The following is a 13,241-nucleotide window of genomic DNA, read 5'->3' as shown; positions in this document are numbered from 1 at the left end:
TCTTATTTTCACGTGGATGGGCCACATGAGCCCTCTTGGGTGTGCAGGCAGGGAAACAGAGGCAGAGGGGTGTGCTGCTACCCATCCTTCATGGCATCGTTGATGCGGTCAGCACTGCGTTGCATGGTGCTGTTGTGACAGGGACAGGAACAACATACACAACATCACCCAGCTATGAGACGTGACTTTAAGGTAATGCAAGACAAGGAAAAATTCTCACTCTAATTCTCAATTAGATGCTCAGTGTCACCCAGGAGCTATGCCATATTCTATTCTTTATCTGCAGTTTTCTTCTTTCAGTCATCTTCTCAGACACCACTGCCCTCCAGTGATAAGTGCTGGGAGATAAAAGCGAAAATGCCTTGGAGTACTGTTGGAGACACAGCCTTGTTACTGCCCGCATTTCCCCCGTGTCTGCCAGACTAAAGCAACTTTCCAGTTATTTTACCAAAACTACTCTTTTCCACACTGCAGCCTGCATTTCCTTCTGCTGGCGACTGCAGTAAGGATCCCAGCCCAGCTGGGAGCTGCTTCCCTCCGAATGAAAAAATAAAAGGTTTTCTTACCACCAAGTCCATCACAGCCCCAAAGTCCTGGGCATGTTCCTATAGACATTGGAAAAAACTGCCCCCTAGTAATTGCAGAGCAATTTTATAAAGCAGTTACCCACCCAAGCCTCTCAAGAGCTGTTTGCTCCATCACAGCTTTTCACAGTGCCACCTTTCCAAACTACTTCAAATCTAACTTTTCTGTGCTTGCTGTATTTCCACAAGAGCCTTTCCAGCACACAGATTTATTTTCTTTTGACTTTCAAGAAAACCATGGACTTTTGAAAGAGGGGACATTTGATGTGTTTACCTTCTAGGTTTTGGGGTTTTTTTAGATAAATGTTTAAGTAAGTCTAGCAGCTCCCCACCAGCCTTACTCAAAGCAATTATCTCTCCTCACATCTTTCTCTGCACCACTGTCACTTCTGACACTCCTTCAAACCATTAAAAGCAGCCCAGCTGGCAGCCACCCTTCAGGATGCATTTCTTAAGGGATCCTTCCTGCTGCACCCACCTATTCCAGTTCTTAAGGTCATGTTTTGGCATAACGATTACACCAAAGACATCCACCATACACCCAAATTTTGGCACATGTGTTAAGCCACTCAGAGAATTTGGGAATATTTTGGGATCTCAGCACATTAGCTTCTCAAGAAATTATCCCCAGTTATCCTTTCCACTTTCATACATCACAGGATAAATAATACAAAGCATGGCTCTTGGGCCAATCCTCAGCATATGAAGCATTCAAAGAGTTTAAAGAAATTAAACACTGACAATATTGCATGCAAATGTATAAAGTAGCATTACAAGATTCAGGACCTGATTCCTTATTACAAAAAACTCAACAGAATTTTATTTTATTTAAACAGATTTTATACATTGACTGGTATTAAAAATCCTGGTGGTGATTTTTATCTTGGAGGATTTTATAGAAACTTCCAACAAAAAGCAAAATGAAAATAAAAATAACTCAAAATTCCCATCCTGTTGCACTCACTGGAATCAATCACAGCCTCACCCCGTACTCCATTCCTGCAAACCATATGCCAGAAAACCCAAATATTAAGATACTGATGTCCTGAACCTGTTTCCCACTTGTATAGTTGCCTTCTGGGCCTTTTATGTTAATTAATACTTTGTTTTCTACCAATGGGTCTGTATGCTGTTTGAATCTTAAAGTCACACAATCAGCTTGTAATTAATTTACTGCTATAAGGACATCACAGGTTTATGTTTTTACCCCATTCTACATAACAAAAAATCTCCAAATCACGAATGCACCAAGAAAGTCAAAGGAGCACAAAATGAAACCAATTCAAGTCAAACAGGAGACAAGACTTTCTTTATGCTTAGTTATATCTTCACCTTTTATTTTTCTACCATCTTTAACCCAAATTGAACATCACTGCAGGTCAGGAAGACTTTAACATCACATGCACCTGCTGCTGTACCTGTATGTGCTATCCATAACATGCCTCTATAAAGCTCCACCTGATATATTCTCCCTGTAAAACACAGAAAGGCTTCCAAGCCCTAGAGAGAGCAGGCAGTCCTTCTCCAGCGTATGTAACAGTATACAATGCTCCTCACATCTTTAATGGACAATTTTAATGGACCCTCACTCTTCAGAGATACAGCAGCATCTCTTGGGAGGAGAAACACAACATGAAGCTGCTTCAGTGTGTCCTTCACAGCTCATAGTCTTTCAGGAAAGCCATCAGCTGTATTTTAGGACTACATGTAATTTCCTGTTCTAATTGACATTTAAGCTAAATGAAAAGCTATACCTGCTCCATTACACTGCAATCAAATGCACTGGAATGCATTGCAAAAGTTCCCCCCCACCCCCAAACAAATGGGTATCAGCTAGGCTCAACAGCAGAGAGGATTCAAATGAGCAGTTTTATTTAGCCTGACATTGCTTAAATCAGTTTCTTCATGCTACAGTGAAACATTTTCCATTGACACAAGTTTTTAGGGTTTTTATTCAAATTTCTACCTGAGAGGAAGCCATTTGATAACAAAGCAGATCTCATTAATCTAAGCATCAAGCAGCAATCAAAACTGAAGCTGGTGGAGGCAGCAGAGTGGGAGGTTACTGGGGGAGAGCAGATGTAGCTCTGGTCATAGACTTGCCAGGTTGTCACTTGAACCTGCACCGAATCCAGGATTGTCCCTCCCTCGCTTCATGGCATCTCTGCTCTCCTAAACTACCAGAGCTTTGGTTGATCTTCTTGCCATGAGGTCTGGGTACAACCACAGCCACCTTGCTGGCAGATTTGACTTCAAAGAGCTCGTCACTTGGGAGCACTAAGCCACCGGCATCTCAGAAAGCCCTGGAAGATTTAGTGTGGAGGGTCTCTGGCCTGTTCCCAGCACAGCCAGCATTGCAGCTACAGCTGGTTGCTCAGGGCCGCCATGTCCAGGTGAGCTGGGCAGTCCCTGAGGACAGAGCGCCCACAAGCCATGGCATTGGCAGGACAGAGTTGGGTGCTGACTCAGAAAGTCCCTTTCTCACTCAGGTACATGATCACCACCTGACCCTTCCACCTCTCAAGACCCCACTGGACACAGCCAAGATACTTGATTTCGCTACTGTAGAGGTTGTTCCCCCTCACTTGTAGCGATTTGCTCAAAGCTTGGGCTTTGCCCGAAATGCAAATTTGATCGGAATAGATAAGCATCACCATTTGTGTTTGCAGATCCCCACGGTTCGGTCCGGAGCATCCTAGTTCCTACTACCACACTCATAGTCCTGAGGTCAGCCTCCCTCCCTCCAGCTTTTTTAGCCTCTCCTTCATGCACACATGCTTCATTTGTGACTACAGGGTTTTATTACCAATGGAACAAATATGCTCAAAGAACATCCCTGGCAAAATGTAGAAAAACCCTATAAAAAAAAGCAGTCCTCATCTTTTCCAGCCAGGAGGTCACGGCAGAGGGTAAAGCTCTTTAACAAGCCCCTTGCCAAGCTCTGTTAGATGTTTTCCAGGACCTGCATCAAATCTGCAGGCAACCAAGTGGATATCTTGGGAAGGCTTTTTCCTCTGAAGTTTCTCATTAGTAAAGTTGCAAAGAGGGACTCGCAGTCTTATTTTAGTCCTTTCTATCTCATTTTACTTTGATACACTTCACCATCTGGGGGATTTTTGCTAGAGAATTACCTTTTCCCTGGTACAGTTCTGACAGAAATGACACTTGTGTGACTAAAAAAATGCCAAATAAAGAGCAACTGTGGCCAAGCAGCTTATAATACCTTATATGCCTATATCTATGTGCTGCTGTTAAAAATGCAACAGCAAGTGAGACACAGGACCCTTCTTCTTTTCCAAACCAAGTGACGTCGACAAGCTGCCACAGAAAAATAACACAATGTGTTTGCTAGATCCCGTCCCCCTTTTGTACGTTTTTAAAATGAACTCATATAAAAGATCTGAGAGAAAAAAGCAGTTTATCATGATGTTGCCTGGGAGTGCAGCTATAAGTTTAAAGCTTATATGTAATCACACTGTCAGGGATTCATAACCAAAGCAGGCAAGCTCTGGGCAAGCGGAAGGTGGGTTATACAGTAATCTGGCAGCTGCCTGAAAATCTGTCTGCCTGTGGTTTAGTCCCCCAAGGGAGGCACCAAAAGCCTCATGACTTGAGGCATTTAAAAATAGGCAGAAGGAAGAATTTGCAATGACGCCACTGGGAACAACTCTGCGTCAGGCAGGGATGGCCAGCAGCAGCTCATCCCCTGCCCATCCTGAGCCTGATCCTGCCCCTGGAGATAACGTAGTCACCCCCAGCACAGCGCAGTGTCAATATGAGGGTGCTGAGACCCTGCAGGTGATGCACGAGCTGCCAGCCATGATGGTGACAGTCAGGTTTGGGATGTTGTGTCACAGGGGTGTAGGCTTTCCACAGTGCAAAACCAAGCAATAAATAGTGAAGCCAAATATTTCAAGTTTTCATTAAAAACCACCTGGAAAATTTTTAGTTCTGCCTTCTTGCTCATCCCTTTTCATAAGGGCCAGGGACCATATCAAATAATCTAAGTTTTTAAAATTTCATGTATTTATGTATAAATAAATATGTTTCATATTCTTTTTGCAGGAGGTGGAATTTAACTGCTTTTGATGTGCCGCTGTAGCGATGGTGCCATTCTACCCATGAGGAAGTGCCGAACGGATATAATAGAAAAGGTGGTATCAGTCACCAGGGCTGCCGGTGACGGACAGACGGACGCCCAGCCATACCCAGCAGAGAGGTGCCATCTGATGCCCTTTGGGAATGTGATTTCCCTGCATTGCATCTCACTTTTCAAGTTTCCCGTGAGCGAAAAGCAAGCAATGCCCAGGGAGGGGGGGAGCAGTAACTACAACCCATTAAAAATTAAAAGAAGGGAAATGGTTTCAATTGATTAACCATAAACATTTGTTTCTCTCTCTCTCTCTCTAAAATCCTTCCACTTATTTTACTGACCTCAGAACTCCCGAGGGACCCGATGACCTTTGCCATACCTCTTCCTACGGTGTGCAACAATCTGCTTGTCTCCAGACTTCGCTCAATATCCTTCACTGCTCCATGCCACAGACAAGTTGCACCATCCAAATAATTAGAGAAGAGATTGACCAAGCAAAAAGTCTGGCTCCCATTTCAATTGCTCCCTTTGCAAGATTTTCCAGCTCTCCCCGAAGTTAAATAACACCCGGTCAATCTCCCCTCCTTCATGTTTTCCTCTCTGGGCCAGTGACACACTACCGACACTACCAGCAACGAGAGCAGAATTAATTCTTCCTATGCTGATATAACTGAATCTAATAAAATCCTTGTGATCTTCAGTGTCAATCACCCAGGGATGAAGCATCCAAGGAATGCACTGTCACAGCATGCTGGGAGCAGATGGGAGTGGATTGGTGATGGCTAAATGAGGGAAGAAAGGCATTTTTTATGTTAGTAATTAACATTAAAATTACTGCTGTCCCCCACACCCTTCCTCTGAGTTTTGGAAAAAGTGATGCCAATTCTTACAAAGATACTGCTAAAGAGAAATAGCAGACACACGGAAGACTCAAGAGACAGCAAAATCTGCCTGTTTAAACTATTTAAGCCATAGCTGCTTAGTGATATCAAATATAAGCTGTGGTCCCAAACTGTCCTATCCTTAGCTTAAAGACTGTCCTTAACAGAACTGAAGCGTTACACATTTGCAGCAGGTTACACATTTGCTCCCCAGTAGTCAAAAAGTAAGGCAAATGAGCATTTTCCAGCCTCTGAGGGCCTCAAGGGATGGTGGTTACAGGTACTGGGGAAGCAGTTGGGTTGTTTTTCACATGGAGGCTGAATGCAGGATCGATATTGCTTTAGCGGCTGGCAGATGATGAGATCATGTCTAAATTAACACAACTCAGCTGCCCGGCTGGGAGCAGAGTTCCCAGAAAGAGGGCTGGAGGAGGAAGAACATAGCCCCAGCCACCCCAGAGAGGGAGAAACTCTCTCTTGCCGTGCTCAGGGTGGCTGGAGGATGGGCGAAGCCATCAACAGACTAGCTCCAGGGTTGGTAGAGATGGCCACAATGGGCAAGCTGTAAGCCAAAACTGTGTTGGGGGGGCGGGAGAAGTGATGGAGAAACACAGAGTTGTGCAAGGACATCCCTTTGCTTTAGGCTGGAGCAACCCAAACAGCCCAGTCTAGCTTTGAAGATGACCTTGCCTTCAGTTTTGGACTACAGACCTCCCAGATTGCCCAGGTTTCACTACTTGTGTGGTCTGTGTCGGCCTGAGTGGTACCTGAAACATAACTTCAGCAGTCACAAGACAGGTTGATTCTGCCACAGGCATCATCAAACACCAGCTTATTGCAAGCATTGGAGCCAGGACCCATAGAAAGTTGAGAGTATCTGCTCTAATCCTCCATCCACAGTACCACATAGACCACCCAAAGCCCTTTACACTGAGTTTAAACACTATGGATGAACACACGATCTCAGCAAAGCATCCCCCAACACCTCAGAGAAGGTGGAAGGGGGGAAAATGGTAGATCCACATCAGGATTTCATTGCAAAACCTCCTGCAGGAGGACTAGACTATGGCTGTGAAGCTGAAACCACAATACACCCCAATACCTCATCTTAAATGTTAGACCCCACTGCCATCTTGTGGCAAACACTTCCCAAAATAAAGTAAGAATTGGGGAAAACCCATTAAAAAGTTGCAGGCAAAGTTAGCTGGTGCAGTGAGGAAGGATGGGTACGTTATTGGGAACCGGGTGGGGAAACTTAAACACTTCTCTGAAATGATGCTGATACTGACTCTATAGCACTGTGCCAGATACAAGCTGATGTGGAAAAACACAAGGACAGGATGGTCCAAACCAGATTTGCAAAGTTGAGGATATAATCACACATATAAAGCATAATTGATTGTATGGCTGTGATTGCCTTCTAGTTGCGGCTCTGGCACATTAATACCAGCAAGGACTTAGTCGCTACTTCAAAACATTTAACAGCTTTCAAAGTAATTTAGCAACACCCTGTTTTGAATAAAGCTTGTCAGCGCCCCAATAAGCAGGATTAAGCTGGAATTAGATATTGCACCTCTGAATTAAAGAGCACAGTTGCTGGAATTTACCAAGAGGATGATTTAAAAGATGGAGATTATTGCTCATGTCTATCATTCATGTGGCACGAAGCATCTTTGGATGCTGAAAACCCACAGATTAGCACTCCTCAGTTTTTCAAAAAGAACCTTGCCACAGGAATGGGTCAGTTTTAAAAATCTCCCTGGTCCTTATCTGACGGTTAGTCCTAGCCAAGTGCTTAGAGTACACCTCGGCATTTACTTTTTGCATCATTTATCATTTACAGTGCTCATGCCATGGTAGAGCCTTTGCTTAGCAACTGGGGATCACTTCCTAGGAACTGCTTTCCGAGGCATTAGCAAAGTGCCTCACTTGCTGTATCATCCAGTCACGCTGCGGACAGCTCTTACCGCACTAGAAAAAAACCAATTTTTTTTCCTTCTTTAAATTGCAATAAGCAACTGCCAGATGCTGTATCAGACAGCACTGAATCTGTGTATGATCCAAAACACTTATCAGGTTTAGGTACAAGTGACTAAAAACACTGAACAAACATAAATTAAGGAATCATTTACAAGAAGCATGTCACTTTCCTCAGCACAAATCTCCACTAGCAAGAACAGCTCAAGGAAACAACAAACAAGAATTACATTTTGAAAAACAGACAGAAAGTGGCAGCATCCTGACTATTTTGAAAGAAAAAATCTGATTTATATCAGAATAACTCTATACACCTGAGTGTCTACACAGCAATGCTTTCGTCCATTAAAATCTATACAATTAATTTATCAGAAGGAATACAGCATAAAAATGTACTTCCAGACAAAAGATAACACATCTTTCCATACCTTTCTGTTTTCACAGCTCCTTCCTTTGGATCTTTGCAAGTGTTAACAACTTTGACCCTGCTACACATTGCAGGGATGGATTACAAGAGGCACAACACTTTGCCAGAGACAAACTATTTTCTGCTTTCAGAACGGATTTAACCCCTTTTTGAGTTTCTATCATCCTGTTTATTAGTTTCAACTTCTTGAGGATTTTAAATGTCAGTATATATTACAGACAAGCTTGCCCTAAATACAATTAATTACATTGTCAATAGCTATATGTTTATCTCCAGAGATGAGAACACTTGAAGGTTGATCCCAGACCTGGATAAAAAGGTTTCTATCGGCATTAATTTGAAATCAACGCACAAAAGAGACAGATCTAAACATCATTTAGGGGTTTTCATGATATGCAAGTTATCTCTGGATTTTAGAAAAGAGGTTAGTACCTCTCCAACCTCTCGGGGACCTGAAGTCTTGTAGGATGAACAGTTTAGACAATGCTATCAGCTGCTGTCACTAAAACACAGGCAGGACACTGTCATACATATAAAGTTAAGCCCATAAATTAATTAGCCAAAATGCTGTCAGCAGTTTTTAGATGCAAAAGCCAGAGAAACCAACAGAGACACTAAAGGGAGTTGGCACCAGACAGACCCACTTATGCCTCTGGTTGGCATGGAAAACTGGGAAACATCGTCATCCTCTTGGCAGAGGCTGACTACAGCGAAGCCCTTTAACCCCAGCACCCAGGACACTGTAGCAGCAACCTGGAACGGATCAACGCGTGAGACACCGCCATGAAAATACACATTTATTTAACCCACCGGTGGGTACTAATTTGGGGGAAAAAAGGGGGGAAAAAAAAGGCAGGTTGCGGGTGCAGGATGTTCGGTACACCGTGCAGCTGCCCATCACTCTTCCAGCAACAAGACGGGATAAGAATTAAGTGGACCGTAATTAAAACTTGAAAGCAATCCCAAACAGGCTTGGTTACCATTGTCATGGCTACCATGAGCGAGGCCGAGGTATGGACGAAGTGCCAGCCCAGAGGGTGATGGGAAATGCCCACAGACCGCACTGAGAGTTTTTCCTGCACACTGGAACAACATCTCTAGGTGATGGGAATGATGCAGGATGGGGCAACCTTCACAACATCACATGGACGTAGCATTTTCTGGTGCTGGCCTGCCAGCCCAAGCTGGGAACAGCAGGGAAAGTCTCAGGTGAGGACTAAACCTTGCTAGAGCCATGAGCAGGTTTAATAACTTCTAAATGAGTTATTACACATGGGGTCCCTGCCATTACCACAGGTGCCTGGTTGCTGTCACCTCCCCCTGTGATAATCAAGGCTCAGGACAATCCCAGCCTTCAAAAGAAAATAACAGCATAGGAAAAAGTTGGACCTGGATTTCTTCTCTGGCCATAATACGTGGCCTCTGCTTCAGGCAGGGGTTGGGAAGTGATGCACTAACTCGGCAAGGGACGAACTGACACCCTCTGCTTGCGCGGCTGGCAGTTGCACACATACCTGGGCACAGTGGTTTGTTTTATTATATCACCCCATACAGCCAGGAAAAAGAATAATTTTTAAAAAGTGCCTAAAGCCAAGTGCTTCTCGTTTATCTTTAAATGAGTAATGGCCTCGTTAACAAAGGGCAGGGCTTTGGTCCAGGTGATGGCAAGATACATGTTACGAGAAGACTGAACTGACCGGAGCAATGTGGATCCGCACCCAAATACACTCGGCTGCAAGAAATATTGTCAGGAGTGATTTCGCTGGAATAAATCGCTACGCACAGAAGAAGCGAGACGGTCTCTTACTTGGCCAGCGCCAGCTCCTGCTGGAGGGAGGGTGACGGCCGGTCCCGTGCGATGCAGTCGCACAGAACTTCCGCGCTCGCACGGCGAGTTCCCCGTCACTCACACTCAGCCCCCCCGGGAGCGGAGCAGCACCGCGCTCCCCCGTTTTCACACGGTGTATTAAGGCAAGGGAGTCACGCACCTGAAATCCCCCGAGATCCCAGGCTGAGTGAAGCGGACCCCACGCCCCCTCCCTCCCCGAATAACTCCTCCGTGGGTGCCCGCACCGGCGCAGGGGGATAACTGGAGACAAAGCGCTGGTGCAAAGCGCACGAGTGGAGAGGCGTGGGCTTTGCATTTTGGGAGGACAGGGTCAGGAAAGGGGGGTCGGAAGGGTGGGCAGCACCTGCCCCGGGGATGGGGCGGGCGGGCTGGCTCTCGGGCAGCGGGCGAACAACTTCCCGGCCCCGCTGCAAACTTTTCCCGGCGCCGGAGCAGCACCGCCAGCGCCCGCCCCGCAGGGTCCTCCCAGCCCCCGCCGGCCGAGCATCCCCCCGGGGAGCCGGAGCGGAGCCGCGGCGGGGAAGGGGGCCGGGCCGCCGGTAATGGGTTATCCGATCCCCCGCAGGGCTCCTTCCCGGCGGCTGAAAGCCCCTAATGCGCCCGGCGCTTCCGCCAGCCCCCCCGGGCGCGATCGATGCCACTTCTCCGGGGACCCGATGCTGGGGGGGGCGTGCGATTGACCCCCCTCCCTCCCTCCCTTCCGGCCACCCCACTCGGGAAGGGCTTTTGCGTGGGGGGTGCCCGTGCCTACCTCTCGGCCTTGGTGAACTTGCGGAAAGCCTGGCGGAGGTCGTGGAAGGAGCGGTAGGTCTGCGGCTCGGCCGAGATGCCCTGCGCCCGGGTGGTGCGGGGCCCGATGTGCGGGCTGGGGGCCGGCAGCACCGACTGGCATTTGTGCAGCCGCCGGCGCAGCTCCTGGATCTCCTCGTCCTTCTCCCCCAGGCGCCGCTCCAGCTCCTTGATCCGCTCCTCCTTCAGCAGCAGCAGCTTAGTGAAGTCCCCTTCCAGCTCCGTCATTTTGGGGGTGCCCCCCCGGCGCTAGCGCCGAGCCGGTCCCGGGTCGGGGCGGGCAGCTCTCATGGAGAGCGGCGGCCGGATCCGCTCCCCGGGAGAGGGGCGGGGGGGGGGAGGGGGGGGGGGGCGGCTCCTGCCCGCCTCGGGTCAGGGCAGCGGCCCCGGCATCCCCGACGCTGCCCTGCGCTCCGCCAGCGGCCGGCCAGCCGGGAAACTGGGAGAAGGCGGGGGGGAATACAAAATAGAGAAAGAAAAGAAAAGGGGGAAGAAAAAAAAAAAAAAGACAAGAAAAAGGGAAAGAGCTTTTGTGGCACTCTGCGAGGCTGGGATCCTGGAAATAGCAACAATTACCATGTGATCGGAGGGTGACGCAGCTCCTTGTAACTGGAGCCGAAGACTTGGGATTCAAACAAGAGCAGTTCATAAATATTAAATTGCCTGCTGCTAATGAGCTACGTGGAGCCGTCCCCCGCCCCGCCCCTGCCCTCCCTCCCGGGAGCTCAGCATCCCACCCCTCGGGTCACCCCGCATCCCATGCTGCTGCCTTACCCCTCATCATGCCCTCCTCAGTATCCCATCCTTCATCCCTGGAGTACCAGACCTCTGTCCTTGCCGGGGCACTCTACATGCCACCCTAAATCCTTCCCTGCTAGGACACCCCATGAACCTCCCCGCTGGGAGCCAGCATCCTTCCCATTCTCCCATCCCTCTTGGGCACCTGCATCCCTCCCAACCAGGACTCCCTGTTCCCCACCCTCCCCCAGGTGCTCCACATCCCACATGCCAGCCACCCCCATCATCCTGTGGGGCACCCAACTTCCCACACTTCAGGTATCCCTGACTCCAGCCTGCATGGGCAGTCTGCACCCCGTGCCATGAGGAAGCAGAGCCCATCACCAGGCACACAGACACTGGGGCCCTGGTGGCACCTGGTCCCCTGGGGGGATGCTGACTGGGGGCTGGGGAGGGCAGGCAGCCTGAGCGTTTGCCAGCAGCTCTGAGGAGGCAGGAGCTCACCCTTCCTGGACTTATTTGGAAAAGCCCATCATGCACATGAATTTTTAATATCGGCTGGCCAAGGGCACTGACGGCTCCCCTATCACATTTCCCTCCCAAAGCACCCTTGCTTCCAGGAAGGAGGGCAGCAGCCCCTTACTGCAGGCAAAAAGTGGGGCCTGGGCCAGCCCCACAGCCAAGCCTTGGACCCCAAAGGAGCCCAGGAACACCCCACACCCCTCGCCGGGTCAACACCCCTACCTGGGGCAGCCGTGAGCTCTTGTAGTCTGAGTCTGGGGCTTACAAGCCTGCTGCGGCAGGGCAGGGACAGGGCAAAGCACCTGAGCTGGGCTTGGAGGTCAAGGCAGTTTCAATGCAGTCTTAAATTAAGGTAGAAAAATCACTTAGCAGCCTCTCTTTTAATGAGTTAGAGGTGGTGGGGTGTTTTTGCACACTTGTATCTGTTCCTCCAGCCTTTCATGTGTAGCTGGAAACCTCCAGGGTCAGAGCTGCTTCTGGTTCCCATCCTCAGCCCAGAAGCATCTCTAGGGCCAAGGGGTCAGGCAGAGTTGAGGGGGGAGCAAGAGCTGGGGAGGGATAATTAAAAAAATATTAATAACTACATTTTGCTTTATTAAAAGGCAAAGAGCGCCATCTCGTGTAGGAAACGACCGTGTAGCTCGGGGCAAAGATTCGCAGCCAGACCAACCCTCCACACCCTGCTCCAGAAGGGAAGAAGCGACGCTGGGGATGGTGCAGCCCAGAGTCTGGCCACACACTGATGGCTCAGCATCTTCACGATATATTTCCCTGTTAAAATCTTGTTTCTTAAAATAAAGCTTCATTTAGGAAAACAGGAGCACCCTCCCTGCACTCCTCAATGCCTTTGTCAAAGTAATTGCTTCCAGGGAACTAGAGAAAGAAACGTACTAGAAAATACATAATTTCCTCATAAAACACATAATCAAGCAGCCAGATTTCACCAATATCGAACCAGGCTTTTCAGGGTTATGTTTTAAACTCACTGCTTATTCATATTCAAGGACTGCCTATAAGCTTTGGCCTCCACACGAAAAACAGGATAAATACTGAAATAAACACAATTTAAAGAGAGATGCTGACCAAGGAACACACAAGTACTCCATACCAGATTAGTGTACAGTCATGATATTGTTTTAGTTTGAGGTGGGGGGTAGTCTTCAGTCCCTGGGAACACCAACAGCAGGACACAGGGTGCGGAATGCTCCTCTGCCTGTGGGAGGAGGGGGGTGGTCCCTCCCATGGCCCTGGGGCTCCCCAGTGTTGCTGAAAGCCCCATTCCCCAAGGTACACGAGTCCTGGAGAATTTCAGCATCCACAAATTTCAAAAGTAACTTCTCACTCCGATAATTGCCAAGAGCAACCTGGAAGCCCCACCAGA

The 13,241-nt window shown here is 48.2% G+C and overlaps 1 protein-coding gene across 1 annotated transcript in view; it reads right to left on the bottom strand.

The window, feature by feature from the left end:
- PRKG1 (protein kinase cGMP-dependent 1) overlaps nucleotides 1-10,930 on the bottom strand; it is a 508,935-nt gene extending 498,005 nt beyond the window's left edge. Inside the window, exon 1 of the mRNA XM_055721117.1 lies at nucleotides 10,563-10,930. Within this exon, the coding sequence (XP_055577092.1) occupies nucleotides 10,563-10,828 (266 nt within the window). The 5' untranslated portion in view covers nucleotides 10,829-10,930. The remainder of the gene's footprint in view (nucleotides 1-10,562) is intronic.
- Between the last annotated feature and the right edge of the window lie 2,311 nt (nucleotides 10,931-13,241).

Source organism: Falco cherrug, chromosome 9, assembly GCF_023634085.1.
Source record: "Falco cherrug isolate bFalChe1 chromosome 9, bFalChe1.pri, whole genome shotgun sequence".
Classification (NCBI taxonomy): domain Eukaryota; kingdom Metazoa; phylum Chordata; class Aves; order Falconiformes; family Falconidae; genus Falco; species Falco cherrug.
The sequence above is the reverse complement of the archived record's forward strand: the minus strand, read 5'-3'. Positions and strand labels throughout refer to the sequence as shown.